Source organism: Chiloscyllium plagiosum, chromosome 18, assembly GCF_004010195.1.
Source record: "Chiloscyllium plagiosum isolate BGI_BamShark_2017 chromosome 18, ASM401019v2, whole genome shotgun sequence".
Taxonomy (NCBI): domain Eukaryota; kingdom Metazoa; phylum Chordata; class Chondrichthyes; order Orectolobiformes; family Hemiscylliidae; genus Chiloscyllium; species Chiloscyllium plagiosum.
In genome coordinates, this window is record NC_057727.1 from 29,451,101 (window position 1) to 29,467,337 (window position 16,237).

At 39.2% G+C, this 16,237-nt stretch overlaps 1 protein-coding gene across 2 annotated transcripts in view; it reads right to left on the reverse strand.

Annotated features, from left to right (window-relative positions):
• Nucleotides 1-400: 400 nt before the first annotated feature.
• Nucleotides 401-16,237, reverse strand: part of actr8 (actin related protein 8) — a 31,507-nt gene continuing 15,670 nt past the window's right edge. Inside the window, exons 8-13 of one of the 2 annotated variants that reach the window (XM_043708083.1) lie at nt 12,229-12,382; nt 10,580-10,675; nt 9,505-9,645; nt 9,032-9,296; nt 7,421-7,584; nt 401-845 (exon numbers count right to left, since the gene is read on the reverse strand). In XM_043708083.1, the coding sequence (XP_043564018.1) occupies nt 702-845; nt 7,421-7,584; nt 9,032-9,296; nt 9,505-9,645; nt 10,580-10,675; nt 12,229-12,382 (964 nt within the window). In that variant the 3' untranslated portion in view covers nt 401-701. The remainder of the gene's footprint in view (nt 846-7,420; nt 7,585-9,031; nt 9,297-9,504; nt 9,646-10,579; nt 10,676-12,228; nt 12,383-16,237) is intronic. The other variant, XM_043708084.1, reaches the window with a different exon arrangement.

Consider the following 16,237-nt stretch of genomic DNA (forward strand, 5'->3'; position numbering starts at 1 on the left):
TCTGAGTTCAAGTCCCTTCCAGTACTTGAGTACGGAAGGACTGTTTATGACGTAAAACAACAGGCTAATCAGCCTATGAATCCTTCCATGACTTTACCACAATTTCCCAATGGGAAAAAGGTACATTTGAAATTGTGTGAAGCAACAGCTAAAATAGTACCTAAATCTCTCAGCCAAGACATAAGTAAACTGGGAGCAGAACCTGCATCTTCTGAGCTATTGGTATTTCACCGCAAGATATTTCTTGTCTGCTGAAGGAAAATTGAAGGCTGTTTGATTGAAATCCTTTTTAAATGATGTCAGGCACAAGAAACCGGAATCAAATCTTAAAAAGTATTTTTAAATATGAAAGGTAATATGTAAAACAAATGTGCTTACATGCCTAAAATTTAAGACAATGTGAGATACAAAAAAGTTTTATTGATAATAAATAGCAAATATTTGCATGGTAGCAGCATAATTACAAAAATGGTTTTGCAGCCATGACATGGATTTGAATAAACGTTTACTCTTGAATATTTAAAAAATCGTACATATATCAGATTATTTAACCATTTCTGAAATAATTCTAGAACTATTGCTTTTTTCAAAAAAGGACAACATGTATTTATTTTTTAAAAATCAATATTAATAAACCTCTACGCTTTCAGAAAGGTCAGCCATCGGCTTTTATTAACAAGGGTTGTTGTGGATAGGACATTTCACCAAACGAATGGTGCTCTCTCCCGTAACATGCGTACTCCAAACCGCTGCCACTCTCGTTGGTGTATCCATAGCTCCTGCGTTGTATCCAGACAAGCCAGAACAGCACCACCTTTCCATGCTATCAAACGTGGATCCATGTCCTAATTACAAAAAATATATAAAATCAAAAAGAATTCAGCTTATGAATGTCTCCAACAGAGTGATGAAAAAGTACTTTAAAACTGTGCGGCATTATTTTTCATTTTCTAAAAACTAATGAGGATTTATTAAACTTTGATGAATGTCAAATAGAATAAAAAGAACAAAAAGTAAGCAGAAATGCAGATTTTCCAAAGTTCTTATTTAGACGTGCAACCAAATTCCTAAAAGCTTACATACTTTGCCCAAAGAACAAACAGTGACCCCTTCTATCTCCCAGGAGAAAATCTCAGATATATTCCCACCAGTAGATCTACTCAGATACTCAAAATTCTTGAAAACTAATTTAATTAACTTTTAAAAGAAACAAAAGACACAAGTCAAAAGACATTACCACACTTAGCGCCAGCACATTGTAAATATGAAATATATCACTGGTGTGGAGAAATTTATTAAAGAATACTGAGGGCACAGAACAATTAATCACAAAAAATTAGAATGGTGGAAGAAAATGTTACCTATGTGCAGGGAAGCATACAAATCATTTAATTTGCTTTATTTTCTTCCAATTTCCTCTCACCTCCCAGGATATGTTTCAAGACAAAATGGGTTTCTACTAAGGAATTTAAGAAATAGGAAGAGCTTCTAGCACCTGCTCTGCCACACAATATGATTTGTGGCTGATCTTTTGCCCCAGTTCCACTCCCTTGCCCAATGCCCATATATCTCAATTCCCTGAGAGTTCAAAATCTATGGTGAACTGCCTTAAAATTGGAATATACACAACCCTCTAGGGTAAATAATACTTAATACTCAAAAATTTTGAGAGAAGAAATTTCTTAATTCAGTTCTAAATAATTAGCTCCTTTGTCTGAGACCATACCTCAGTGTTCTAGATTCCCCGGTCATTGAAAAAAATCTCGCTGAGTATACCCTGAGAATCTGCTTCAAACTTTTGTACATTTCACTCAGATCGCCCTTCATTCTACAAAACTCTAGAGTATAGCCTCACATTACTCATCTTCTAACCACAAGACAATCCTATCAGCTCATGCAAATAAGTCCTTCCTCAGAGAGACAACAAGACTGGACACCGTACTCTATGAAAAAGCTATTCAGCTGTAACAAGACCTCCTATTTTTGTACTCCAAACTCTGATAAAAGCCCAATATGATATTTGCATTTAATAAAAATAGAAAATACTCAGGAGACAAACACTCAATGGGTTAGCTAACATCTGAGCAGAGAAATTGTTAACCTGAGTTCTTTGTATAAGAAATAACCCATATCTCTTTAAACATCAACATTTTGAAATGTCACATCCTTTAAAATATTTTGCTTTTCACACACACTAAAATAAATAATCTTACGCTTCCCATGTTATACTCCAGATATCACATTCTTACCAACTCACTTAAATTGTCTGTATCTCTTTGTATTCTCCTCACAGCTGAACTCCTTAAAATTCTATCTCGCCATTTCATCTTGGTCTCTTCACTCAAGTCATTAATACAGATTCTAAATAGCTGATGCCCTTGTCCTTGTAACACTCTGATAGTTGTAATTTACCAATATGAAAGCAGCCATTTATCCCTAATCTCTGATTCCTGTTCAATTACCAATCTTTCATCCGTAGTAATACAATACTGTTAACTCCATGAGCCATTATTTTTCTAGAATTTCTACGATTATGCACACTAACCTTTTGTGTGGCATCTTATCAAATATCTGTTGGATATCAAAGTATCTTCTAGCTACTGGTGTCCTTTACTAGTTGCAGCTTCAAAATGAATACATTTTTCAAATACTTTTGTTTTCCTAAAACCATGAACTTTGTCTGATTTCCAAGTGCATTGTTAAAACTCCCCCCATAATTATAGATTCCTGGATTTTATCACCAAAGGACATGAGAAAGGAACAAAACAGGAAAGAGATAGAGTGCTTAGTAGTGTGGTATAAAGATAACAATCTTTCCCTCAATGTCAGCAAAAGTAAAGAGCAGATGATTGACTTCAGGAAGCAACAAGGAAGGCACACCCATATCTACATTAACAGAGCAGAGGATGAGAGGGTCAGGATCATCAGGTCCTTGGGAGTGATGATAACCGAACCCTGTCCTGGACCACATACATGGATTCGACAGTCAAGAAGGCACATCAACACCTCTTCTTCCTCAGGAGGCTAAGGACACTCAGCATTTCCATAAGGTTTCTCACCAATTTTTACAGATCACTGCAGAAGGATTGTATCTGGAAGCATTACTGGTTGGTTTAGCAACTGGACTGCGCAGGTCCGTACGAAACTACAGAAAGTTGTGAATGCAACCCCTTTCCATTACTCAAGTAATCCATGGATGCCATCTATACATGTCGCAGTCTCGGAAAGGCAGCCAACAAAGATCCCACCCACCTTGGTTATAAGCTCTTCTAAACTCGGACATCAGGCAGAAGATACAAAAGCTTAAACACAAGTACCAACAGATTCATGAACAGTTTCTTCCCTGCTTTTATTAAACTTTTGAATGAACTTCTCAAAATTTCAAATCTAGTGTTGATCTTTGCTGACTAACTTTGAATTCCTCGTTCGGTTCAATCACACTATGATCTTTGTATGTTATGATCTGCCTCTATCGCATGCAGAACAAAACTTTTCGCTGTGCCTAGGTACTCATAACAATAATAAATCAAACCAAATTGGAAAGAAAGGTGTAACAACCTACTGTTTTTCAGACTGGAGGCCTGTGATCAGTGCTGGGATAAGGATTGGTGCTGGGTCCACTACTTTTCGTCATTTACATTAAGGATTTGGAAGTGAGCATAAGAGGTATAGTTAGCAAGTTTGCAGATGACACCAAAATTAGAGGTGTAGTGGACAGCAAAGAAGGTTACCACAGATTACAATGGGATCTTGATCAGATGGGCCAATGAGCTGAGAAGTGGCAGATGGCATTTAATTCAGATAAATGCAAGGTGTTGCATTTTGGGAAAGCAAATCTTAGCAGGACTTATACGCTTAATGGTAAAGTCCTAGGGAGTGTTGCTGAACAAAGAGAACGTGGAGTGCAGGTCCATAGTTCCTTGAAAGTAGAGTCGCAGGTAGATAGGATAGTGAAGAAGGCGTTTGGTATGCTTTCCTTTATTGGTCAGAGTACTGAGTACAGGAATTGGGAGGTCATGTTGCGGCTGTACAGGATATTGGTTAGGCTACTGTTGTAATATTGCATGCAATTCTGGTCTCCTTCCTATCGGAAGGATGTTGTGAAACTTGAAAGGATTCAGAAAAGATTTACAAAGAAGTTGCCAGGATTGGAGGATTTGAGCTAAACGGAGAGGTTGAATAGGCTAGGGCTGTTTTCCCTGGAGCATTGGAAGCTGAGGGGTGACCTTATTGAGGTTTATAAAATCATTACGGGTATGGATAGGATAAATAGACAAAGTCATTTCCCCAAGGTGGGGAGAGTCCAGAGCTAGAGGGCATAGGTTTAGGGTGAGAGGGGAAATATATAAAAGAAACCTAAGGGGCAACATTTTCACGCAGAGGGTGGTACGTGTATGGAATGAGCTGCCAGAGGATGCGGTGGAGACTGGTACAATTGCAACATTTAACAGGCATTTGGATGGGTATATGAATAGGAAGGATTTGGAGGGATATGGGCTGGGTACTGGCCGGTGGGACTAGATTGGGTTGGGATATCTGGTCGGCATGGATGAATTGGACCGAAGGGTCTGTTTCCATGCTGTACATCTCTATGACTCTAAAGGGACAACAGTGAGAAACAAGGAATGAATGATATTAAGTACTAAAATCATGCTACAAACAAGAACATTTTTTTGCATGTTTCTCAGGTGTGCGAGATGTGCTGGGGAAACCTCTGCAGGTATGGAAGCAGTATTCATTTATTTCACAGCATGAAGCTACAAGCTATGTTATGAGAAAATTGAGATTCTTTAGAAAAAAGGGACTTGATTTTTAAATTAGAAATGGTAACGAAAGCAGTTGGTTATTCTATACTTTAGGATTAAATATTCTGCCTATCAAAATGCATCACAGAAGTACAGATTGTCACAGAATCCTGGGGCTTGCAGGATTTTCTATTCTCTATTTAAGCTGGATGAATGAGGCTTTAATATTCATAAATACTCGCCATCAAACCAGGTGAAATGAAACTGTAATCTTTATATTTTAATATGAGGTTTCCAGAAGACAAGTAGGTGCTGTCTGTTCTCAGGTTATAAGAGTAAAATCAGAACATGATTTGCAAATTTAGAAAGGATCTCAATCCTGCCTTGTGTTGAATGAGGTTGCAGTCTAAAATGTAAAATTCAAGTAGATCAAATCAAGCAAAGAGTGGGTAAGATCTTCATTCTATTTTAAATCCACCCCCCCAATCCAAACGCACACCACTCAACAACACATCTAGTTTCAAATAGGCAGAACAAGTTAAAATAGATTTAATTGCTCAGAGATGAACTGGCATATATGCAACTGAATTCACTGCTAATGCTGATTGGCAATATAATGAGTTATATTCTAGAAATTACAGAATATGTACATTTCTATAGCATTGGTTAAGTGAGTGGAATAAATGAAATTCAAGCTTCACTCATAAGCCATAATTATTGATGTAGTTGGATCCATTCAGAAAAACTGTTCTATTTAAACTACTTTCTCTGTAAAAGATAAAACATTTTATAATAGAATCTATAATTCTATAATCTGGCATAATAGAAACTTGTGGTAAAGACCAGAAGATTAAAGGTCATCCTCGATCATTTACAAAAAATGCATACACGATTCAACATACTTTTAAATGAACTTTTAAACAGCATGCAATTAATTTCTTGTTGTATACTGAACAAGCGAGAACAACAGCTTTCCTACGAGCCAAAATCTGTTCGAAATGGCTTCTCAAATCTAATGATGTCCCATAAAGTATGTTTCAAACATTTTTACCAAGGATTCCTTGTCCCTGGTGTCTGGAAATTGGAAGGTAAAGATTAGATCAGATAAGAGGTCAACTCCCACAGCACTTCATCTGGACTGCTGATGTACTCCTGTGAATATAGTCCCAAGATACTTTGGGGTGGAAGGGGTTGGGTCAGATATCCTTTGTGCGTGTGGATCACTTATGGAGACAAATTCCCTTTGGGTCTTTCTAACTGTGGAGAAGGTTGTGCATAAAAGATGCAGAAACCACTTGGAAGTGTCCAAATTGTCAAGACCTGTCAAAAACTGTCAACAAGAGTCTAGAATGGTCAATAAGTGTCAAGAGTGTCAAGTGTCTAAATGGTTTTATAACCTTCAATACAGAATTTTAAGTAATAGAACTATACGTTTTCACCTATGTGCGCAAGTACTTGTAGATACTTAATAGCTGGCATGGTAGATGCAGGTGAAAAGTTGGAAGCAGGTGAAAGTTGGTATAGGAGTATAAGAGGTCATGAGAATGGATTGAAGGTATTAAGTTGTTTGGTTGGGGTACAGGGAGTGCCGTGAGGGTGAGGGCTGGAGGGAAGTCATACATTTCTTCCCCTTTTGAGGCTTAAGATTGGCCATTGTATTGTGAAAAGGCGTTCTGGTGAGTAACGTATGTATATGCTCATTGGATAACTGCTTGGAAGTGTCAATTTTTTCAAAAAGTGCAGAGTTTAAATAAAGCTTTTGGGTATTTCAGAGGGCCTGTTTGCATAAAGCTGTTGTAAGATATGTACTGCATGACTGATATAACAAACTATCATTCTTATGATGGGATGCTTATGGACAGTTCCAACAGTTTATTGAATGGAAATAATTGTTGACATAAATACTTAAGGGAAATGCTTGATTACTTAGGTATGAAGCACTTGAATGCAGTGTGCATTTATGTAAGTCATTGAGCACCCAAATGAAATATTTGTTAAAATAAGAGATTGACTAAAGCTTTTTTTTGTATTAATGAGTGTGTATTTTTTCAAGGGCGATATCATCAATACTCTGGTAACATTATTTGCTGTCAGGATGCCTCCAGATTAATGTACATGCTGGAAAATAATTGGGCAAAGACTAGTGGGTGAGGTTTTGAGCTGGCACTAAATTGGCACAGGGGCCATAAAGGCTCTTGGGGATGCCAGGGAATGTATGGGTACACAGGACCATGGGAGATGGTTAGATGGGAATACGTTGGCACAAGACCATGGGTTTGCATAGGGAGTATCAGAAGCCCAGCGTAGCATAGATGGGGCATGGAGAGTGAGAAATGATGGAATCCCAAGTTTGAACAGTGTTGGAGTCCCAAGCTGAACTTCTGCTCAGACCATTGCAGGAAATGGCATAGTCCGCCATTTACTCCTGGCCCGACTCCAAATTCAGCCTGGAACAAAGGGGAGTGTGGGCAGCCATTTTTAAGGATTTTAATTCAGAGATGAACTTCCAACCTCATTTTCATGTTATTGCTAAGATTAGGATAGCGTTTTTGTTAACCTCCTCGTCTATCAAAACTCTTGATAGACAAAATTGTCTGGATTAGCCAGATATTAAAACTGACCTTTTATAACAATACATTAATTTTTTGGTGCAATATAAAATACATTTTTCCCACCTTGGGCCTTGTGATAACTTCAACATTCTCTACTATTCTGCGAAAAGATGGTGGCATCTTGTTCAGAATTCTGTGTTGTAAAAATTCTTGAGCCCCATGGAACATTAGACCTCCTCCAACCACCAAAATGGAACTGTACATTTTCTTTTTTGTTTCGTCAGATCCTGAAAGTGTATATGTTTTTCTTAGGTAATGCACCATTCCAGAAGTAATTGATAACAGATGTAAAATTTATCCTCATTAAATTACATAACGTGCTTTGCTCAGAAAATATTTTATGAATTAATCCATTAAAAATTATACACTCAAACTTCATTCAAAAATTACAGTGATATTGATGAGGAAGTTCAATTGTTCCATTGTAATCTCACAAAAATAACTCAGTTTCACAAGTTTACGATGGCAAACAAAAAGCTGAGCTCAGTTGATATCCAAATTCTGTACCATTAAATTACTATGTTTCCTTAAATATATTATTGACCTTTTGCTCATATATTTTACATAAATTACTCAAATAATTATTTTTGGAAATATAGAGTCATAAACTGTAAGTATAAAAGGTGATCATAAGATCCACTGGGGTTCAGGCAACTAAAAGCATGGCACCAATTGTGGAGCAATAAAGGAATTAGATGGGCACAGATATCACAGAGTTATGAAGCTGGAACATATCAAAGAGAAAGGGAGGACAGAAGAATTTGAAAACAAGGATGAGGGTTTTTAAATCAAAATATTGCTTGCTTGGCAGCCAAGATTAGTGAGCAAAGCAGTCACAATGAAACAGGACTTGCTGTGAGTTTATGGAGGATAGAATGTGGGACACAGCCAGGAATGTATTGAAATACCTGTGTCGAGAGACAATGAAATAAGAAATTAAGGTTTCAGCAGCAATTGAGAACCAAGACAGGAATGTAGTCGAGCTACATTTCAGAGATAGAAATAAATGGAAATAATCTTAGCAATAACATGAAAATGAGGTTGGAAGTTCATCTCTGAATTAAATGTGACACCAAAGTTGTGAATAGACTTGCTTAGAGCTCAGACCGTTTCTATGGAGAGGGGTGGTTTCAGTAGCTACGGAACAGATTTGGAGCAGGCACTGAAAATAATGGCTTCAGCTTTCTCAAATATTTAACTGGAGAAATGTTTTGCTCATTCAGTAATAAATATCCTTTATATTAATGCTATTCAAATATGTATACAATTTTTCCAAATGGTGGCAACAGTTTTTGCCTTACTCGTTTTCAGTGACAAAGCATGCCATCGCTCCATATAAAAAGTTTCGTCTATAATCTGCCCTCATTTGATCATTTTAAATTACTGACTCTTCTCCACTGGGTCCGAGCCAGAAAAAATAGTAAAGTAATCAAAATGTTTCATAATTCTAAAACCTCCTCTTGGATTCTCCTTTTGATAATGAAATGTCCAAAACTGTTCAGTTACTTCTTTTTTCTTGCATTTTGTGATTCAAAATTGCTATTTAACTTTTGTTTCAATGAAACACAAAATATACCTGATTATCCTCCAAGTATAATATTCACTGAAACCAGTTTTCAAATTAATCCCCATTATTCATTTTTATAAAATAATAAATGTAGCAGTCATTCTTACCACAGCAATCAATACTATGCAGTATTGATTTATCAAGCCCCAAAGCCTTTCCTTCAAACTGTGACATGGTTGTTTTTCTGGCCATCAGAGTTGCTGGCAGATCCTCCGAATCATTTGCTCCTAGTAGACAATCATGTTGAGAAGTTCCAAGTTCTAGTTCATGAGAATGACTCTTCTCTGCACTATCTGTATTCTGAGTACTTGACTCTACATCAAATCCAGCAAATTTAGCCAGAGCTTTCCTCTCGGCAATAGCTTTGGCAGCCTAGACAACAGAAATGGTAACACATTAAATTACTTGGTATAAACTAATGTTTGACTATTTCAGAGAATTTGTACGGTTAAAACAACTATTTATTCTACAGATTCTTCAGCAAGCTTATTAAATCACTGCACAATGATGTCATTGTTGGCTTGTTTCTCTTCCATTTTGTTGCATAACTGTTAAATATTATGAAATTCATAACCGTTACCTGCTCCTGTTTACTCTGGGTTGCCACTAGATAATGTTCATCATGTGGATCCTCTGAATCACCTTGTGATCTGTGTTGCAGTGAAGTTATCTTCTGTCCCACAATTCCAAAAGTAGCTGGATAAAACAATGCCATTGGTGCCTAAGGATGTATGCAAATATTAAACTGTTTAACTATCACTCAGTATAATTTGTCTTTTGTGGTTCTGAATAAAGTAACGGAAGGTTACAAAACAAAATCCCTAAGAGCCTTTCAAAGAGATCAGGTTATCATTTTCACCAATTTAAGGCAAGAGTAGTCTCATTTATAATAAACAAAATAACTACAGAAATCGCTTCAGAAAGGTTTGATGATGAAGAGTCACTAAACTCGAAACATTAAGTCTGCTTCCTCCACACTGATGCTGCCAGACCTGCTGAGTTTCTCCAGCAATTTCTGTTTTAGTCCCATTTAAATTTTGTTTATGATGCAAAGTGATGCCAACAGCACAGGTTCAATTCCTGCACTGGCTGACATTACTATGACGGTCCCACCTTCTCAATTTCACTGCTCACCTGAGGCATAGCAACCCTCAGATTAAACCACCATCAGTTAGCTCCCTCTGATGAGACAACAGCTCTGTGATCCTCTAGACTTTGGTCACTTTACCAACATACAGAAACAATTTTCAAACATGAAAATGTGTAAACCTCTTTAGTTTCCTTGTAATCACAATCATCTCCTGGTGATCTCAATAACTTGTTAATATAATGCAAGAAAAGCACATCTTTATTTGTAATTATACATTTTCACCAACGGATGATACTGCTGCATTCCCTTTAGAATCCGTTGTGGAATACGATGGTGGTTAGTTAGTTATCTAAAGCTATCTTTAGCTTTGACTGAACCTTAGTGCATAAAGATCTAGTGTTTCTGCACCCATAACAGAGAATAAGTAAATAATGGCAGCCACCGAGACAATACAATTACATCTTCAAAACACAATATTTAGGTCAGACTGAACCTGAAATTCTACAGTCATTACAAATTGTGACGTTACTCAAAGGAAATACTTCAATATATAAAGTTCAGACACCTGTAGTTTTTCATCTCCTTGTCGCAACTGGTATAATAATGCTGGAGAGTCTGGTTGACGGACCTTGAATTCATGATCCTGAATTCCAGAGATATCCTGTTTAGGGAAATGGAATAGGAAATTTGATTTACTCCACACATTTATAAAACTTTCATTTTACATAATCATTCAAATATTGTCATTTAATGAAATTATTAAAATTTTGGGAGGTGGGAAGAGGGTAAGATGCAGGAAGGGATGAAAGTGAATCTGAGAGATTAATATTTTAATGTGATTTTCAAACTACATCCTGATTACTGAAAAGTTGGGATAGTGGACTACCTTTACAGATTAAAATTATTAAGTATTTTTAAGGTTTTTATGGGCAATTCCTGTGCATACCTTGATATTCTTCCACATTTTATGTTCTGTAAACTCCTAACTCTCATCAAGTCCCAGTCACCATAAGCCCTGTGCTCTCCAAACAAAATTGTTAAGACAATTATTTAAAGTCTTCATTCCCATTTATAATTTCTTCTGTTGAATCACCTCTTCCCATTTCTATTCTACTCCAGTTCTATTGCTTCTACAAGGTGTGACCTCTGCATTCTTCCAATTCCGGCCTCTTGCTTTTCGCCACTCCATCAATTGCTGCTAAAGCCCAAAGTCACCAATTCCACCTCTTCTCTGATTTCCTTGATTTCTTTAGGGACTTTCTGATATCTTACCATGCTCAAAGTGCTATATAAATTCAAGTTGGTGCTTTTGTGCTATTCTACAGAATACTCTTGTCCTGTCTGACGGATTTCCGTTAAATTGAAAACATTGTATAAAGTTAAATTGAAGACTCAATTTAACTTTATACAATGGCAGACTCACATGGTAGAACGAAAGCAGCCTTTTCTTTCCTCCAACCCTGCAATCACTTTCGGAGAAATCAAAGAGAGATTTCAGTGGATCTGTGTCTGAGTACATCAGATGACCCAAGTAAAGCAAGTTTTGGAAAACTGAAAGGGTCAGTTCATAGGCTCCTAATTTTTCACTATTTACATCAGTGAAGGAACAAAAATTATAAAGCTCATTTACAAGCATGAGCTGTAATTTTACAATCCTAATTTTCCAACATATACTACAGCATACCTAGGTACAGATATGTAGAAAAAAATTTAAAGCCAGCACTCTCTAATTTTGTGCTGATTTTCTATAGCTGGTGAAAAAATATCTGATACGGACACACACTGACAACAAAATTGAGCCAACTCTTGGTTCACAGCAGGTGCAAGATATGTCACCCTCATCTGTGGAGTTGAAACTGGAAAATTAACAATGGGTTAACTTCATAAAGCAAAATACACAAAATATTCAAAGATTATTCATTAGGATTTTTTTTTGTTTTGGAAGTCATTAGCTCGGCCAGCATTAATTGCCCATCACTAATTGCCCAGAGCACTGACTGAGTCAACCACATTGCTATAGGTCTGGAGTCACATATAGGCTAGGTAAGGGTGGCAAATTTCTTTCCCTAGAGGCACAATTGAATCAACTGCATCTGCCTTTTTCCAAAATATATTTTAAAACATGAAAAATTGAAATTACAAGATCCAGAATTGTGAATTCACTTATTTTCCTGCAGCTTTACAATTCAAACTTTTATCAGAAAAATGTTTGACCTGGTCTAGATGACAGAATGTCTCTTTAAGCTGCTGAAGAAGCAGACAGTCCATTCGATTAAATAGGTGACAATCTCTATAAGGGAAACCAGACCGCTGCATAAGCCAGAAGAAACACCTGGTCACATCAGATCCTCCATAGGCTAAACGCAATCTGTATGGCATAGATAAATCAGTTGTCAGAATACAAATTACTGGTGGTACAGCACTAAATGAAAATGTAGAGTTCTAAACAGACAAATGCTGGAAAAAAAAGTACATTTATCAAGAATTATGCATATAGATAAACTCAAATTGCAATTTCCCTTCATTCAAACCATCAGCAACTGAACATCAGCCACTGCACACCAAAGAATTCTTTCACTGAACACAACCACCCAGTCACTTCCCTTTTTCTAAATCCTCTCCATCACTTTGAACTGACTTTTGCCACTCCTCTATTAACTCCTATTTTTGCATGGTATCTATTTTTGTCTGAAGTTACCGTCTAGGAGAAAGTGAGGACTGCAGATGCTGGAGATCAGAGCTGAAACCGTGTTGCTGGAGGACCTGCTACGCTTTTCCAGCAACACATTTTCAGCGCTGAAGATACCCTCTGTAAAGCATATGGCACTTTTCTATGTTAAAAGCACGAAGTAATATTATGGACGAAGCCACAGGATTCCAAAACAAAATGGATCACATCAAAGTTCAGCAGCCCTACCACGTCCAGTTTTGAATACGTCAGGGATGGAAATAAATTATGCAGTGGGTGACTCGCTCGTATCGGTCCAATTTAGATAAGCAATTATGCCACACAAACACTGAGTTATTGACTGGTTTATTCATGAGCTCACGGGGAGAGGCAAGTCGACCAAACAGTCACAAGTTACTTTGGCGAGTTACAGGGAGTTGTGTGAGAGCACAGTGGCCCAGTGGTTAGCACTGCTGCCTCACAGCACCAGGGTTTCTGGTTCAATTTCAGCCTTGGGTGACTGTCTGTGTGGAGTTTGCACATTCTCCCTGTGTCTGCGTGGGTTTCCTCCGGGTGCTCCGGTTTCGTCCCACAGTCCAAAGATGTGGAGGTCAGGTGAATTAGCCATGCTACGTTGCCCATAGTATTAGGTTCATTAGTCAGAGGGAAATGGGTCTGGGTGGGTGACTCTTCAGAGGGTCGGTGTGAAGGGCCAGTTTCCACACTGTAGGGAATCTAACCTAATGATTATATAGGCTACAATCGTTTAACAATTAGCAAACTGTTAATTGCAGGATAATCAGCAAGCTGAAGAGATGCGAGAGAGGAGCGAAGGACTTCTGGGAAGGTTAGTCTAACTGTTTAAAAACCTTACTTCAGGTGTTGAAGCCTCCATTTGCCGAGAGGTGCAAGGGAGGAGCGAAGGACTTCTGGTAAGTCATATATTTGTGTGGTTGTGTTATCTGAAACACTGCTCAGGTAGTGTCTCCCACCCATCCTCCTCCTCTAACCAAAAAAAAGGTTCTGTGCGCCAGATTGGTAAGGTAACGAGTTTACATTTTATTCCTTATTTTTCAACAGTCTCTTTGGGAATTTCGAATAGTGGGAATGGAGATTAGGGCAGTTGAATGTTCCTCCTGCAGAATGTGGGAGTTAAGGGTCACCACTAGTGTCCCTGCTGACTACATCTGCGGGAAGAGCACCCAACTCCAGCTCCTCGAAAACCGCGTCAGGGAACTGGAGCTAGAGCTGGATGAACTTCGGATCATTCGGGAGGCAGAGGGAGTTATTAAGAGGAGTTACAGGGAGGTAGTCACTCCTCAGGTACAAGAAAAAGGCAGATGGGTGACAGTCAGATGATGGAAAGGGAACCGGCAGGCAGTGCAGGGATCCCCTGTGGCCATTCCCCTCAACAATAAGTATACCGTTTTGGATAATGTTGGCGGGGGAACGACTTACCAGGGGAAAGAAGTGGGGCACAGAGTCTGTCCCTGCTGCTTAGAAGGGAAGGGGAAAGAGGAGCAGAGCAGTAGACATTGGGGACTCCATAGTTAGGGGGACAGATAGGAGGTTCAGTTGGTGTGTTGCCTCCCAGGTGCCAGGGTTCATGATGTCTCGAATCATGTTTTTGGGATCCTCAAGGGGGAGGGGGAACAGCCCCAAGTCGTGGTTCACATAGGCACCAATGACACAGGTAGGAAGAGAGATGGGGATTTAAGGCAGAAATTCAGAGAGCTAGGATGGAAGCTTAGAGCTAGGACGAACAGAATTGTTGTCTCTGGTTTGTTGCCTGTGCCACGTGCTATTGAAGCGAGGAATAGGGAGAGAGAGAGGAGTTGAACACGTGGCTACAGGGATGATGCAGGAGGGAGGGTTTTGGATTCTTGGATAATTGGGGCTTTTTCTGGGGTAGGTGGGACCTCTACAAGCAGGATGGTCTTCATCTGAACCAAAGGGGTACCAATATCCTGGCTGGGGGGGGGGGGGGGATTTCACTAAGGTGGGTTTAAACTAATTCAGCAGGGGGATGGGAACCAAAATTGTAGTTCGAGGATAGAAAAGGCTGAGAGTAGGGAGGTCCGAAATCAAGTTTCAGGGACGCAAGATGGCACCAGCAAGCAAGAAGTTGGTTTGAAATGTGTCTACTTCAACGCCAGGACTTCTGGTAAGTCATATATTTGTGTGGTTGTGTTACCTGAAACATTGCTCGGGTAGCTCCAGGAGCATCTGGAATAAGGTGGGTGAACTTGCAGCATGGGTTGATACCTGGGCCTTCGATGTTGTAGAGAAAATGAGGTCTGCAGATGCTGGAGATCAGAGACGGAAATGTGTTGCTGGAGAAGCGCAGCAGGTCAGGCAGCATCTAGGGATGCTATTCTCCTGTTCCCTAGATGCTGCCTGACCTGCTGCGCTTCTCCAGCAACACATTTCCACCTTCGATGTTGTAGCCATTTCAGAGACATGGATAGAGCAGGGACAGGAATGGTTGTTGCAGATTCCAGGATTTAGATGTTTCAGTAAGAACAGAGAAGATGGTAAAAGAGGGGGAGGGTGGCATTGTTGATCAAGGACAGTATTACAGTTGCAGAAAGGATGTTTGGGGACTCGTCAACTGAGGTAGTATTGGCTGAGGTTAGAAACAGGAAAGGAGAGGTCACCCTGTTGGGAGTTTTCTATAGGTCTCCGAATAGTTCTAGAGATGTAGAGGAAAGGATAGCAAAGATGATTCTTGATAGGAGTGAGAGAGACAGGATAGTTGTCATGGGGGATTTCAACTTTCCAAATCTATAGAGTACTATAGATGGTCAGTTTTTGTCCAGTGTGTGCAGGAGAGCTTCCTGACACAGTATGTAGGCAGGCCAACAAGGGGCGAAGCCACATTAGATTTGGTACTGGGTAATGAGCCCGGCCAGGTGTTAGACTTGGAAGTAGGTGAGCACTTTGGTGATAGCACTCACAATTCTGTTATGTTTACTTTAGTGATAGAAAGGGATAGGTGTATACCACTGGGCAAGAGTTACAGCTGGGGGAAAGGCAATTACGATGCGATTAGGCAAGATTTAGGAAGCATAGGATGGGGGAGGAAACTGCAGGGGATGGGCACATTAGAAATGTGGAGCTTATTCAAGGAAAAGCTCCTGTGTGTCCTAGATAAGTACGTACCTGTCAGGCAGGGAGGAAGCTGTAGAGCGCGGGAGCTGTGGTTTACGAAGGAAGTGGAGTCTCTGGTCAAGAGGAAGAAGAAGGCTTATGTTAGGGTGAGATGCGAAAGCTCAGTTAGGGGGCTTGAGGGTTACAAGGTAGCCAGGAAAGACCTAAAGAGAGAGCTCAGAAGAGCCAGGAGGAGACATGAGAAGTTGTTGGCAGATAGGATCAGGGTAAACCCTAAGGCTTTCTATAGGTGTTTAAGGAATAAAAGAATGACGAGATTAAGATTAGGGCCAATCAAGGATAGTAGTGGGAAGTTGTGTGTGGAGTCAGAGGAGATAGGGGAAGCACTAAATGAATATTTTTCGACAGTATTCACTCTAGAAAACGACAATGTTGTCAAGGAGA